This window comes from Centruroides vittatus, unplaced genomic scaffold (genome assembly GCF_030686945.1).
Source record: "Centruroides vittatus isolate TY-2023 unplaced genomic scaffold, ASM3068694v2 contig_18, whole genome shotgun sequence".
Classification (NCBI taxonomy): Eukaryota; Metazoa; Arthropoda; class Arachnida; order Scorpiones; family Buthidae; genus Centruroides; species Centruroides vittatus.
The window spans coordinates 6,063,213-6,080,313 of record NW_027121101.1 but is presented as its reverse complement, the minus strand read 5'-3'; the positions used below and the strand labels follow the sequence as shown (position 1 = coordinate 6,080,313).

The following is a 17,101-nucleotide window of genomic DNA, read 5'->3' as shown; positions in this document are numbered from 1 at the left end:
AAATCTGTGATAACTTATATTTGCTTGTCAATGGAAATAATAGCTTTAAAGATATGCAAAAAGTGTTCATAGAAATGAGAAATTTGAAAGAGTTGTGCGATGTCACGTTTCGGACTCCGTAGAGAAGTAAATTTTTAGTAGGTGTATTAACAATTTGTTTTGTTTTAAGCCATTATATCGAAAAAAAAAAATACATTCCTAAACGTAATCTGACAATGATTTATAAACAAAATGAAGTTTAAGGCGAATATTTTGGACAAATAATTGGATTAATGGATAAAAATGTAAACATACGTCTTACGCAACGAGCTAGAATAATCTACATAGAGTGGCTGTGACCTTAGATACAACGCTCTTGGTGGCAACGACGGGTACTATCGACCGTCATTTTATTTTAAGTCAAAACACTGAATTGGACAGAATTGTCACTTAAGAATTTTTTTTTCTTCATAAAAATCTAAATTGAGTTGTTTATTCCTAGATTTGAGATTTAGACAAATATTATTGAGATTAGTCATATAATATGGAATAGAATTGAAGTAGCAAATACACACAACAAAAAATTCGAGGCACCGACGAGATTCGAACTCGCGATCTCCTGTTTACTAGACAGGCGGTTTAAACAACTAAGTCGCGGCACCCCTATACACATCACGTGATTTGTTAGCTTGTTTCAATAAGTAATCTTGTGTTTCCAATAATTTTCATAGCTTATCTATCACTCGGTTACGACAACATTTCCGAAAAACAACAGATAACAAGTTTCGGAAAATGGTTTGATTAATATCGAATTTTGTAACGACAAATTGTGCATCAACATATCGATAATTGATTAAATGTCGATGTGGGTCGGACAGTTTTCAACACAGATACTCGATCCGACGTGAAGTTCGATGTCGTAACAGAATAGATCGCAATATGCCAGATAGCTTTTATCCACAACCTAGGATCAGACTACTAAGATAAACTACAAGATGTAATTTTCTCTGCAAATTTAAACGTTAACCGCATTCCAGTTACAACGAAGTCGTTCTAAATCGAAATAGCAAATAGAAACAAAAAAAAGAAATCGAGGCACCGACGAGATTCGAACTCGCGATCTCCTGTTTACAAGACAGGCGCTTTAACCAACTAAGCTACGGCGCCATTCGATGTTATCGTTTTCCGCGCGCGTTTCGTTGGTAGAATGGAAATTTCAGAATGTTATGATTTCTGTTTAAAAAATATTTTTATATTTTAAATAATTATAAAACTCAGTTTTCACCAACGAGCTAGAATATTGTATGTAGAATGGCTGTTATGTTTGATACAGGGCTCTCGGTGGCAACGACGGGTACTATCGATCGCCATTTTATTTTAAGTCGAAACCTTGAAATATGTACCACATGTTGGGCAAGATTGCCACTTCAGAATCTATTTGTTTTCATAAAAATCTAAATTGTTTTTTTTATTCCAAGATTTGGGATTTAGGCAACTAGATAAGGGATTAAAATCTAAATGATTTCATCTCGAATTTAGCTATTTTCTAGATTTTGTTGAATTATTATAAAGAAGTTAAAATCAGAGTTTAAACGGTAAGTATGGTATTTAACCCTCAATATGCCAATACTTTTTTAATCGTGTACGAGCCGAGTCTTGAAGATCAGTTATCATGTTTACTCTCAGCCATATGATTGTTTATTTATAGTGTGCTCAGATCAATCTGATCCGTATCGTACTCACAAGTCAGCACGTTCTAGATTTTTTTTCGAACAGTGTTTTTTTTTTTTTTTTTTTGCAGAATATAAGTAGTGTTCTTGTGTTGTTACTATAGTTATAGTTTATTTGTGAAACTATTCACAACTAGAAATTGTCCCGTGAAGCACCACAGAATACTTATGAGAAAGTAAAGATTGAATAATTGAGAAGAGCTTCAAGTCGAGCTTGACGTTGTGATGCTTTTTCTGCAGCCATTGACAAAGCCATTCTTATTTGATGTTGCTCAAGTCGGACTTCACTTCCTTCGGAAGTCCGAGTTGTTATTCTTTTAGATCTAGAATTTACCTACGCTTACCCCTAGGCATTTTTCCAACAAAAAAAAAAAAAAAGCGAGTTTTCTTAATTCCACGTTTATAAATCAAAAATGAACCGTATGTGTACCGTATGTGATTGTATGTACCGTACATTAGTTTGATAAGCAATAATACTTTTTAAATAACAGACTCATTAGATCGTTACTTTCGATGAGATAACAGAATGTCACGTAATCACCTTGAAAAGAGTTTTTTTAAAAAAGTAACCCGATGCGGTTATCATTTTTAAGTTTAAATTTAATGAAGTTTAAAATATGCCATTTAACAAAATATTCAGAAAAATAAACTTAAAGGAAATTTCCTCTTTGAGCATGGTCACTAACATCGTTGCAAAAGTAGCCTGATCATTGATCCGAAATCGATAAAACGTTTATTCTATATCTAATATTTCCGCAAAGTAAGTAGCCTATACTTCACATTAGAACTTAAAACGAATATGAACATAATTTCAACTGGATTGGACAAAAGTTGCAGAAATTATAAGGAATTCACACACAGAGACAACAACTTTTATGTTAGTGATAAGAAAATTTTTTAAAATTAATTTTATTTTAATTTGCGAATTCTGTTTTATGGTAACGCTAAAATATAACTTTATACAAAGGTTCCCGTTATCTACGGAGCGGCTTGATTTGAATAAAATTAATATATATATATATATATATCAAGTATTTTAATAAACTTTTTACCCCTGTTAACTATATGAAACTGTGCTTAAACATACTAGTAGCCTCTCGTGGCTTGGGTTAGATTATGCATTTGCTCACGATCAGCATTGATAGGGGCTAGAGTACCTAGATATCAGAGTAGCGACATACGAGTCATCGCCGCCATGTTCTGTCGAATGTCATCACGTGGTCTATGGGTTTACATTAAGAAATGACGATTTTTTTAGTTTAATAAAGCATTTTATTCGTGAAAATGCTATATTAAACAAAAATATATCGTCATTTCTTAATGTAAACCCATAGACCACGTGATGACATTCGACAGAACATGGCGGCGATGACTCGTATGTTGCTACTCTGATATCTAGGTACTCTAATAAGTGCAGCCAAATATCTGTAGCATGCCAGCGGCTAAGGTCTGTTTCGCACTATGACCGAATGGTCCGACTCCAAGTCGTGCTGCCATGGCAACAGCAGTCGGCTGACCGACTGGTCGTTCCAGTCGGACAGACTTAAAAAATTAAATATTTGTAATCGGGTCGGAGCAGTCGATGAGCTACAGCCAATGAGAGTTTGGAAGCTATAACCAATCAGAGTTTAGATTTATCCAAAGTTAGAAAATGGCGGAAGGTACAGTTTTCTCGGAAGCTATAATAAACGAAGTCAGAAAATATACTTGGCTTTATGATATTCGGCGAGCTGATTATAAAGACATTAAAAAAATAATAATAATTCTTGGACGGAGATTTCCAAGAAACTAAACGTTGGTACGTGATTGACTATAAAACATTCCAATAGATATTGTTGCCAAAGATATGGCCTGACGATAAATTGTCACATATTCAGAACTACAATTTCTGGATACGAATGAAATATGTTTTAAAACAATTCGAAATGCACGATCGCTTTCCATGACGGCCATGTTTTCTGCTTAAATTAAAAAATTTACCATGATTGGCTGGTGTTTTGATCTGTAACACGCGTTCCGATTGGTCCTTACGAGTCGGCCACCAACATATAATCGTACTCAGTGTGAATGCTTTTACTACTAGTCCGTCCGATTATAGGATCGGTCGGATCGGACCGGTCGGTCGAGTCGGTTATAGTGTGAAACAGCCCTAACAGTCGAAAACCGGTCTTGCTAACATAATACTGTATTTCATTTAATCGTATCTTGGTCTTGAATGTATGTATTCTAATTGGTATTTATTACACATTGCAAATTTTTTAAGTTAATTACGAATTATTAACTTTGCAAAATGTTTAATAAATATCAATCAAATTTCTGGGACAAAATATTTATGGAACTTATTATGTATGCATAAGTTATGTTTGAAGCGTTTATGTTAATTTAAATAGTATTTTGTATTTTTAAATTATTGCTTAACCTTTTGAATTCTGTACAATAAGTTTTAACTTCATTATGACTGAACACTTCGAAAAACTCAAGGAATTTTTCGGTGTTCGTCCTGAATATGTCGGGTACCATCCCTTATCACCGGCCGCTCCATTTAGGCCTGGCCGAACCCATAATGGACTTTAAAAAAAGACCCTCTTAGTGTCCAAGGGCAGAAAGATTTTTAAGAAAAATCTAATCTGACTATTGCTGGAAGGATTTCTTTTGACTATGGATAGATGTTTAAATGGACGACCTGGCTATAATTCTGAACCAAATTTTCCATACATAACTCATGAAAAAACTTTCTGAATTAATTAACAATTTCATTTTTACAGTTTATATTTTCTTTTATAGATTTTTCTTTACAAAAGTTATAGACAACAAAATGCATAAAGTAACTTTTCGCGCATCCTAATTTCTTTTAATTTTTAATTCTTTCTTCCTTGTTGTCAGAAAAAAAAATTTCCTCTATGCTTATCATGAGTTCAACTAGGCTTATAAAGGGGAAGGCCAAGTAGCAAGGAACGGAGCACGACATATCCGGAACAGATTATTCCGGATATGTCGTGCTCCGCCCACAAAAAATTTCTAAAATTTCCGACCAGCACATTGTAATCCGCAACTTTTGGCATCCGTCAGCCTCTCATTAGGAAACCCAGATATCGAATCCAAGCCAGCAACTTTCTAGAACAGACCAATTTCATGATATGTCAGGCTGCGACCATGGACGATCGTAATCAGACCCGTCGTTCACCACCCGGCGGCTCCAATTTGGGCCAGACAAAATCACAATGGGAATGAAAAGAAGGCCCTCAAGATTCCCGCAGGACGGAAAGAGTTTAAAAAATACACCATTATCTTTAAAGTCAGATGGTTCCACAGAGGAACAAAATTTTGAAACATTTAAATTTTTAAGAGAGTTTCTAAAAAATTGGTAATTATCTCATGTTTCTGACAAAAACTATTAATATTTATAAAATATATGGAATTATTGTTACACATCCTTACTCACTATATCTTCAAGGAACGTTATTTAAAAAAAATAATAATAATAAAAAAAAGGTAAAGGCACATTTTCATTCACTGTAGCAACGTTGAGTGGCGTTAACGTATATGTTTATAAGTTGTTGGACGTATACGATGTTCATGTGACATAATGGCTTGAGGTAAGATATTATACGTTATAAAATAAATCTATTGTGGTTAATTTAAGAATTAAGAGATGTTTTTAAATAAATGATGCAATTAGATAACGTTTTAAAATGTGTCATTACAGTATGATATGCGCCATACTTTTCAATGACTTAGCGGATGACTCACTTTTATTTGTATTATGGACACAATCTTCATATAATAACTAAGATATTCTGTAATGTCTTTGTCATTATATGACGTTTTTCCGTATTTTAAATATAATTAATTCAGAAAACGTTGGTGTATTGCTTAAAATCAGCATGTTTTTGTTCCATATCAAGTTTACACCAAAACTGAAAACAAAAATATAAAAATCACCATGAAAATCTTTGTACACCCTACAAAATGGCTGTTTTTCCAAAATGAAAATGCTAAACAAGTTTATATTAAATCATTTTATTAACACTACAGTAACTATTAACAGATGGTGTACAGAAATTACGATACCATTCTGTGTAAACACCATACTATTATCACATGAAAACCTAATTTTGGTCTGGAAAGTAATTGTATGTTTCAAAAATAGTCATATGTATTAATTTTATCTGGGATTTTGTAGCAACCTGTTGACCTTTTTTTTTTTTTTTTTTTTCTCAGCTCTTTAAAGCTAAGTTATTTCATTTCTTAATTTAATTTAATTTAGAATGCAACATTTAAGTTGCTCCTACACAAGTCTCTGACTTCAAGTCAACTGGTGTGCACAGTATTCTTTGCATGGTAAAATAACATTGAGCATGCGTCAGGGACTTCTGTTCAAACAAACCTGATCTACTGTCCGGGTCCAAGGTCCTAACTAAATTATAATCTAGGACCTTGGTCTGGGTCAGCAATTTTGAAAAGGTGGCAACACTAATATGTACGGGAAATCCTTGTTAGTTTGAAATTCGAGGGACAAAATAATCACATCACGTCTTTGAATTATTGAGAGATTTATAGATTTTCATACAATATGCCAAATGCCATGTAACAGATGTAATTTATTAAGCAAACTGAATATGGTTACGTATACACAACACTATTTATTATTATTTTTTTTTTTTGGGTGATGATCTAAAAAGAATTTTTTGGAATGACTGTCTTTTTTATTTTTACAAAAAACTATTTTTGTTAATTAATAATTAATAATAATATGAATAAACTGCAGGTAAACTGCACGTGTCCAGTGAGAATCTTGCAGGTTGTCAGATAGGATTTATAAAAAGTAAAGCAAAATTGCTTGAAATGTAGCTCAAATTATTTTTAAAGTGGTCCAAAATGTAAATCACCCAAATGTAGTATCCTAGAGCCCTACAAGTATCTCAATCTGCAACTTGTATCCCAATCTTGCAATCCCAAAATCCAGCTGTATTTTGAGATAAGTGGAGGGAAAAGTAGTCCATGAGTAAGGTGACACCCAAAAATATATTATTGTAAAAGCAATGCCAAATTGATCAGATTACAGTTGTTCTTGGTCTATTATTTTCTTACTGTATGGAGGCGTTTTGATCTAAATGAACAAGTTAACATATGCATATCACTATTTGGGCAGAATTTTCACTTTGAATTTCGAAGTAGCCATATTTCGAACCTACTGAATTTCTTAATGTGTAAATCTGTATCCTTACCAGGGACAAATAGTACAGTTTGAACTATCTGAGTTTGAATTAACAAGGATTTCCTGTATTAATGTCCTGTTCTTCCTTGTCTCTCTATAACAGCTTTAAGTCTTTTTTGCATAGAGTAGACTAATTTCTGCATGAAACTTGGTGGCATTTTCTGCCATTCATATAATGCTTTCTTCAAGCTTTCTTTGCTAGTAACTCTTTCCTGATATTTCTCTCCAAATAATTCAAAATGTGTTCAATTGAGTTGAGATCTGGAGATTGGGATTGAGAAAATAATTATTTTGGCACATTGTAGAGCAACTATATTAACTGTGTGTGCTGTATGTTTTGGATCTTGATCTTGGAGGATCTAGTTGTTTCCAAGCTGTAAATTTTCAGCATCATGCTTCAAATGGTTCTTCAATGCATTTAAATACATACATTGATCCATAATGCTCTCTATAAAAATTAAACTTCTGCTGCTGCCATTGATCTCCATACCATCACTGATCCATCTGCATGTTTTACGGTTAAAATGATATTCTTTAATTTCAGTACTGTACCTCTTTTTCTTCATACTTTACCTCTTTCATCAGATCCAAAAATATTGAATTTGCTCTCATAGGTGAATAGTAAGTATCCTTTCCCAAAATTGTTCCCTCCTTTGTGTTGTCATGGAAAAAAGCAATCTTTTGTCAGGATTAACATGGCTAATGAAAGGTTTCTTGTGAGGCACACGTCCTAATTTTCTTAAAATTTTGCAGATATTTTTGGACTTTCAGATTTCTTTGTATCATTTTCTCCTTCAAGAGCTATATTTGGTGCACTTGTTCTTGGTTTATTGAAGTATTACTTTTAATACAGATCTTACATCTTTATTATTTAAGACCTTTGGATGACCAGTACATTGCTGTTTTCATTGCTTCCTGTCTTTTTTATATTTCTTTATTATAGATTGAACATTAGAATGTTTTCTTCCTATTAAACATAGAAATTTTTCTTTGTTGTCAACTTAACAATTAATGAATGAATTTCCATGCTAGTTTCTTTTCTGATTACACTCATCCTTACAGCCTTATTCGTAACTGCTTTGAAACTGTTAAAATCCATTATAAATGGTGTAAATGACAAGAGAATATTTTCAGATGTGACTGACCAATTGAGTTAAAACTTTGCCAGCTAATAGGGGATAGTTGTTTACGATAACCATGGTAACTGCTTTTACATGCAAATTTCAGAATACATACAAGATATTTAAAGTTAAAAGTTAGTATTAATCTCTAAATATGCTTCACTGCATATTGATTATCAATGGTTAATAGATGGCTTAGTAGTGTTCATGTTACAATCAAGACAAATTGCTTTTATAATGAGTGTTCATGCCATGTTAGAGATTCAAAATGCTAAATTCAGTACAGTGGGTGATTGGTTAACGAACATAATCCGTTCCAAGACTTTGCTATCTGAATTGTTTGTTAACCAATTATCAATTTACCATAGGCAGTGCCATCTTTAGAACGTAAGGGGCCCTGGGCCAGAAGAATGTTGGGGAGCTCCCCATGAAGAAACAGAATCAATACTAAATTACAGACCTCGGGGTCGCTGGTGTAGCTAGCATGGGCAAGACCAGTTACGGATATCGTGCTATCACCCTTTTAACATATCCCAGAAAATCAGTTGACCCTTTTTTTTTTTTATTTTTTTTTTTTTTTAGCCAGTCAGATTTTTCACCCTGTACTCAACACTTCACACTACATGTTGGAGGAGTAATTTCAATTGTATTATTAATGGTTTCTTCATTTCAAGTAACCTATTTGTTCTTTTTTTGTAACTTTATTACTTTCGGATTCAGGGGCCCCTACGACCTCGGGGCCCCGTAGGCCCTCCCCTAAAGACGGCACTGACCATAGGTTTTAATGGGAATTTAATTAATTCATTCTGGAGACCCCAAAAAATAAAAAAATATATACTTTCTTACTATGTTTATTTATATGCAAGACTTACTTCTAACCAAAACCACATTTTGGTTTTGGTTAGAAGTAAGTCTTATTATTGTGCCGTGTGTTTTTGGTGTGTTGGTTTATTTATATGTAATAATAAAAATACATATATACACAGTCTTGCATTTTTATTAGTCATGTTTTTTCCATTTGAGGGGGTTAAAGAATCAGTCTAAAGTCGATTGCTTTTCTCTCTTCTTCAGGATTTTTCAGAAGTAATTATAGTATTGTAATTGTAGAAATTCCCAAGCCTCAACCTGGTTTGGATGCCATTTTAAGACTGTTGTTCTGACATCCTCCTACTTTTTCAAAAGATGTTTAATAGCAGATATCGGCATTAATCTTTTTTTTTCAGAAAAAAAAAAAACATATCTCGCCGAGTTTCTTGGTGTTCTTCATTCAAGCGTTCTTGCTGTTCTTCTGTTGTCAGATCTGTTTCAGGTTCCATTATGAGCCCTTCAATGTTCTTTATTTCTCAGATGTGATTTTTGTTATTTCTTTAGCTGCTTGAGTCTTCTTGATTATACTGTATCTTTCTTAAATAAGATTGAACAGCAGCCTACTGTAGAGCTGTTCAAGCCATACTGCCCAGCAACATTAGGCATCTTCTGCCCACTCTTTACCATTGCTATTATACTTTTACCTTTCAAAAAGAAAAACTCACTCAAAACTTAACGAGTGCCCACCTGACAGTTTCGTGAATACTATAAAAATATTGTTTCTGTTAGAAAAATTAAAGGCTGTAGAGGACAAAGGGAGAGTTTCAAAGTTTGGAGGAATACTATTTGATCAGTATATACTGGGTTGAGCATCGACGTCTCCCACACCTTGAAAAGTTTCAAATTGTTGCCCAAAGACAAGGGAAGACCAATCTGTATTCGTTATTTTACGCCGCTTCCTGTGTTTGTTCTGTGAGGTGTTTGTTATTCGATCATGTGTTTGTTGTCCAAACATAAAAATCTTTTGCAAAAGTATTCGTTATTCGATTTGTTTGTTAACCGATCACCCACTGTATATATTTTTTTCCTTTTTTGATGTATCATATCAGTATATATATTTCAGTTTTTGACAATACTATGTCTTGTTTATAAAATTGTACTGCCTGATGTGTTACCAGCATAGAGGTATGAAGGAATACATGTGAGGAGTTGAAATTTGACACAGAGTATTAGGTGCCCAAATCATGCATGCAAAAAAACCAGACTTGTAGGTACTCAGGGGACTGAGAACTGAGTCAAAATAAAATACAAAATGGCGACACTCTCTACAAACAGGCAGCAGTGCGAGATTTGCACATGTGTTGCTAGTTGGTAAGTTGGAAATACGAATATTGTGAAATCAAATTTTGACAAACACGTGTGTTGGGAAGTTCAAAAACAAATGTTGCTAAATCGAATTTTGACAAACAAATCTTTGAAAAAATTCATTTACCTGTCCCGTGTTATTCCCCACATATTTCTGGTTGCCATGTGCTAATGTTGATTGATTGACCAGAGATATCTCTTTTCATTATCGGAACTTTTTGAAACTAGATGGCGCTAGTCGTTATAATTTTATATTAAAACTAACTTCTGAAATATAATTTTTTTTTTTCTTTTTACATTTATTAATATATATGTTTTGTTTGTGCAAAATAAAAAAATAATTGCGAATGATACAATAACCACCATAATATTTTCAAAAATGGGAAATTTTCGCATTGACAAAAATTCAACCTGGGGCATCATGCAACGGAGAGAAATTTCAACATTGCATAGGTTAATTTCACTGAAAATGCATTGTGGATGACCTCGTGGTCATGGCTGTTGCTGGCAAAGTTTGAATGATTACGCTCAAAACCAGCGATACCAAAGATGATTGGAGAATGAGAATGAGACCCGCCATGAGCGTTGAAGTGATCCCGCTTAGTAGTGAGTGTCCGAGACAATCTTGTCCCAAATATGGCCTTGCCATTTTACTTGTTGAGTTTGATAAACAATTCTAAAACTAAGAATATGTATAAATGCTTCCCAATAGTGCACAAAAATGTTTCAATGCCCAAAAAAAAACCTTCCTTATAGATAAACTCATGAAAATTTATTATACTTAATTTGTAAAAATCAGTCTATGCCACTTACTATTCCTTTAAACTCTCCTGCAATCTTATATTGAGGTGGCTTGCAGGATATGGCATGAATAAAAATGGGGGGCATATGTAAGTTTGTGGAATAACCTTTAACTGGAAATATTAACTTTTTTAAAATTGCAAAAATTTTAGAAGTATTTCTCTCTCTTCATGAAAATAATTATATTAATATCTGTTTCCTTATACCTAAATAACCATAATATTAAAATTATATTTTTTGTGTATACAGATAATCAATCTCCTGTATAACACATTACTTATGTTCCAAAAAAGTGCCATGTTATGCAAATCTGTGCTGTATGAAACAAAGGACTAGTACAAAACATAGTTCCCAAAAATATACTATTCTTTTTTGTAATTAAGAGAAATATGTTTATTAAAGCAATCAATCATTAACTAATGATCACAAACAAAAGTATTGCACATTAATATTAATGTTATCTTCACTGCTAAACACTGTTAAACAAGGACATTTTCTTTGTGGAAAAATATTGTCATCATCTGAGCTTACTTGTTGACCTTAATCTGAAGTATCAACATCGTCTTGATTTTTTTTCTACTTTTTTCATAAAATCTGATATTTTCAATTACTTGCCTTTGTCTAAGATATCTTTAAAAATTTATTCTTTTTATGTAGTAACTTTTAATTTATTCTCTAAAAACAAAATACAGACAGTTTTTTGGGTTCAATGACAGTGACACCAGCTTTATAGGAAATCTAGAATAGGAAGCTAGGACAAGGAAAAAGAAAAATTTTTCTTTGTCCTAGCTTCCTATTCTAAGGAAAAAGAAAAATTTTTCTTTTTCTTTAGTTACCAGTACTTAGTTCCCATTAAAGAAAACCAGGCGAAAGTCACAAAACAACACTGAAATTTTCAATATTTTAAAATTCATGGGCAAATATGCATACTTGAATAAAAAAAATATCAAATGACTGTGCTTGCACTTAAAATTTCTGACAGTTTGTTTGGGGATTTCCCTGATTCTCCAACTGTGTTAGAGCAAAACTGTGTTGGGTACTTTAATTTTAAGAGAACCTGGCTGCCACTTTATTTACTAGGGAGGTAATATTAGTGCATCTGTTCACTTGCTGCTTGCTATCTAACATTAAAGCCTATAAAGGAGCAGTCTAGAATATGTATGTAATATTGTTTAATTATTCTAATGAATCTCTTTTCTGCCCATCCCATAATCATTACAGGATTCTTTCAGTCTACTTGGATTTCCCTATCAAAAGCCCATTGCATCAGTACTATCTCCAATTATTTATTTTTTTGGACTGAATGATATTCTTTTATGTGCTGCCATAACATTCTGTACAGTAAAGATTATGTTCTGCTTTGCTGAGTTTCAACATGCATATATCTGCCTTATCTTTTTCTTTATCTGAGTGGAGCAGATACATTATAATGGCAGTCATCTGACATTCAAAGAAGCTATGAATGAGATAATAACTTTGCCAATTATTATGCACGTCTTTTTATTATCTGAATGTTTTACATCCATCTCTTCCAGGCTTTATTCTTTCTCATGATTTATTAAACATTTCTTAATAAGGCTTTTAATAACTTTAGCAAGTTTTAATGCTTTAATGTGTGGTGGTACAATCTGTTCTATTTGAATTTTGGAATTACAATGAAGAATGCAGAAGAGTTCTGTTATGGAGTCATTCTTATGTGTATGTTAATATCATTTTTGGAACTACTATTTTCTTTAATCAAGAAAAATATACTTGCTGTTAGGGACACTAAAAAATTACTTAAAATAATTTAGTGAATTCATGATAAATTGAAGCGAATTCAAGTTATTGTTAGTTTGACAGATTGTGAAAGCAAACAAAAAGTACAATTTATTACAGTGAACTGTTGCAAAAATAATTTAATTATCAGATAACATACAACACTTCATACAGAATGATTAAAGAATGAACTAATAAAACTCCACAAATTAAACCTTTTGCTTCCTTTAAGTCAGACAACAAAAAGGAACAAGAGCTAGTGTTGTGACATGTTGACCCCCCCTAGCAAAAGCTCCATACTTTTGATTGTGCTGCTATTGCAAACTGTTGCCAGCTTGATATTCTTAAAACATAGATGAACAGTAACTTTGTCAATTGATATGATTTTCTACTGGTTGCCACTTGATACCAAACATTGTTATTTTATACCATTTACCAAAGGATATCATTTATTTAGAGTTTAAAAATGTGAAAACATTCCAAAACATTTGATAAGAATTTATATCATTTCTACCATGTAACATTCTCTTCTAAATAAATTAAATTATTGCAGAGAACTTGCTACATATTATCACTTGAAATTACTTACCATTAGCAAATGATTTCAAATATTTTTATTAGAAAATGTTCTGGAAATACTTAATTTTATGCATTAAGACTTCACAAAAGGTTATTTACTTAATAATTAAATGTAGAGAAATATAAATTTTAATATTTACACTTTATTATTTTAATATTAAAAATTAATTACACTCACTTGCTAAAAGTCATTGGATAGCTATCTAGTATCATGTAGGACCCCTCTAGCCTGGCAAACTAGCAATTTGATATGGCATCAATTCCACAAGTGGATAGAAGACTTCTGGAGAAATACTGAGCCATGCCATCCGAATAGTTGTCCACAGTTGCCTGGTATTTGTAGATGTAGGATCTTGGATGTGAATGTGGTGGCCCCATCATTCATTAGAACTGTCAAGAATGTTCTTTGAATCAATTCTAGACAACTTGGGCCCAATGATACTGTGCATCTTCCTACTGGAAGATTCCATCATTGTTGAGGTACAGTACATGAAATCTATAAAGGGCTGCAGACATTCACCAAGCAATTCAATGTAGTGGTTTCCAGTCAATGGCATGTTTAGTAAGACCAGTGGACCTAACCCATGTCATATAAACACACACCACACCAATACAGAATCACCATCAGCTTGCATAGTGCCTTGTTGTGTCCAAGGACTCTTGGTCTGCATTACACTTGAACCCTACCATCAGTCCAAACCAACTGATACTGTGATTAATCAGATCATATCACATTTTCCTGGTTCTCTGTGGTCCAATTACTATGCTTACAAGCCCAAGTGAGGCACTGTCTTCAATGTCGTAGTGTTAACAGAGGTAGGCTGTTAGGTCTTCTGCTCCTGAATCTCATGGATACTAAACTACATTGCACTGATCTCCTGGATATGTGTCTGGTATTGCCTGAATAGAATTCAGATATGATTTGAGTAAGTGTTGCTTGTTACCACAGACAATTCTAGCCAGAAATTGGTTCCGATTTATTAAGCTACCATTAGGGATTGCAATCCAGCAGTGTTTTCAATCCATCTGGATTTTTGCTGGACCAAAATAATTCCAGCTGGATCCAACGCAGATGTATTTTTGGTGCAATAATGTTATCTGTCTATCTATCTATCCAGCAATTTATGGTTTTTTTAAAGAAATAAAACATTTTTTTAAAAAATACTTAAGAAACTTTTATTACTTGGACTGGTCACTATAAATGAGTAAAACTTCTTACACATTTAGGTAGTAAACTTAACTTTGGTTCGGTTTAACACTTCAGATAGAGATAATTAACTTTAAATGTTTAGTGAGATTATAATTATAATGTAAGGATGGATAATCAGTGGCTAAGTGGCTATCAGTCTTACCAGTTTTCTTATATAGGCTCTACATATTAGTCTGTAGTTATTTATAAGTATATAAAAACTACATACTGGAAGTAGAATAAGTTAAATAAACTACACCTTTATCAATCCAGCAAAATTTAATAAAATAATAACGTTTTCAATCGTTTTTAACGATCTTCCTCAGTTACAAAAAAATAGAACATTAAATATAGAACATAAAATGTGTTCAGAATAAATATAAAAATTAACAGAAAATGCCCAAGCAGACAAAATATAGATAAATAAACAAAATAAATAGCGGGGGGGAAAGATATAACAACGAAACCAGCATTGTCCGTTAATAACATTAATTAATGTAAAAGGATCTCCACGCGGTAGACAATGAGTCCACATCTCTATGGTATATACAACCAGTTGCCATGTGCGCCTTGCAGATTTCCAAACTCTCAAGATGTTTGACCGTTTGCCTATTCATCATTGTTTTTATAATTGCCACTTGATCCCATTGGACGTTAACATCCTTCTGTCTTGCGTATGATGCCAGCACAGTGTTGTCAAGGTTCTTACTGACTGTATATTTGTGCTCCTTGAGCCTTTGTTTTAAACTACGCATTGTTGCACCCACATAAACAAGCTTGGAATTGAAACATTGGTTGTGTAAAGGCACCGAATATACCCATTGTTGAATTCCAATCCTTTCTTTTTATCAATTCTTAAAAGTTTGAAAACAGTGGGATTACGTCTGTATACAATGTGAAAATTATTAGATCTGGCAGTACATCTATGTATCTTGTTTAAAAATGGGATGTAATTAAGCACTATTCTTTTATATTTATTCCGAACACATTTTATGTTCTATAGTTAATATTGTATTTTTTTGTAACTGAGGAAGATCGTTAAAAGCAATTGAATGTGTTATTATTTTATTAAATGTTGCTGGATTGATAAAGGTATAGTTTATTTATAAGTAATTTAATTATTAGTGTTAGTAAAGTAGTGAATAAGTAATTAGTAGCAAGCAAGTCTAGTAGTTAGCAAAGCGGCAACGCGACAACGTAGACTTTTGCGCCATTATTTAGAAAGTTAATTGAGTATTTGCGGATCTGCAGTGCTGGATTCAGCAAGCCGAAGATTGCGCTGGATTGCTGGATGAGGGATCCAGCAATTGCAATCCCTAGCTACCATGGTTGGGCACTGTGCAGTCTGTGATGGGTGATAATGCTTCCATCAGGAATTTCCAGTACACATGTGACACTGTGGATGAAGGAATGTTGAATGTTCACACAACTTCAGAAATGGAATGTCCATCTGTCTGGTTCCCCCTATCATGTCTGGTTTAAACTTCAATAATTCATGTCACCTTGACATAACCAATCCTGGTAGCTGCTAAACCTTATGTACTGTAATTAAGAGATAACACATCACAACTGACAAATGTCTTGTATTTGTCCAAGCAATCACATGGTGTGCAACATCAAAATTTACATATTGCTATCCCATGACTTTTGGCATGTGAGTGTATATTCAATATTTATTATTAATAATCTGTTCCAAGCCAAATTTTAATAAGTAATATAAATTATTTTTAGATATTTTCTTCATTATCAATTAATAAAGTATGGGTAGAGGCAACTTTTTGCTATTAAGTCAGACAACAGGATATGTTGTTGCATTTATTCTATCGTTATGTCTTGTCGTGCCATTAAGTATTAATCTTGACAACTTCAAAGAACATTGTCTGTTATATACAACTGGAACATTTCAAGATGATGGAAATTTTAAACCAGAATGGGCATCAACTAGCTACTGTTATTATACAATGCTTGTTGGAATCATACTATTGTTAACAAGTATTATACAAACTATTCGAATGTCAGTTTTTCTATTTAGGGGAATTGATAGGTAAGTTAAATTTTTTAAATGTTTTCAATTTTTGAAGTATTTAATTTTATTAAATATTTATCAGTTTTAATATTTATTTTTGTATTTATATTTTTTAAAATATGCAACTTTTTTTAATTAATATAGTGTACTCCCAATTATTCATGCACAGATTATCTGTGTAGCAGCTTTTTCTTTTTATGCAAAAATTGGCCAAATGAAAGAGGCATCAATCACACACAACTTTCTTTTGTTAAAAAATATTTAGTGTGAACAAAATGATGCCATCTAGGTAAAAATATGAACTAAAACTTGAAGAAGTTTCTGAAGATAGCATCTAGACTTTATTTCCTAAAAAATGTATGTTGGATTATCTGTGTTTTCAATTTTCCATGCTTGTTCTCCCCATTATTAGCCTGGTTAATCATGAGTACATGGTAAAATAAAACAACTTATATAACTTAATAATGTGAAATAATTAGTCTGTTGTCTGTACTAATGTTTAACCAACAAATTTGACAAAAAATTTAT

The 17,101-nt window shown here is 32.7% G+C and overlaps 1 protein-coding gene and 1 non-coding gene across 2 annotated transcripts in view; one reads left to right on the top strand and one right to left on the bottom strand.

Moving 5' to 3' along the window:
- Positions 1-1,072: 1,072 nt before the first annotated feature.
- Positions 1,073-1,146, bottom strand: TRNAT-UGU (transfer RNA threonine (anticodon UGU)). Its single transcript has one exon. It is a non-coding gene; the product is annotated as a tRNA-Thr (tRNA).
- A 4,046-nt stretch (positions 1,147-5,192) lies between these two features.
- The window catches only part of LOC136969632 (transmembrane protein 179), a 31,997-nt gene continuing 20,088 nt past the window's right edge, over positions 5,193-17,101 (top strand). Inside the window, exons 1-2 of the mRNA XM_067263893.1 lie at positions 5,193-5,305; positions 16,279-16,591. Coding sequence (XP_067119994.1) covers positions 16,308-16,591 — 284 coding nt within the window. The 5' untranslated portion in view covers positions 5,193-5,305; positions 16,279-16,307. The remainder of the gene's footprint in view (positions 5,306-16,278; positions 16,592-17,101) is intronic.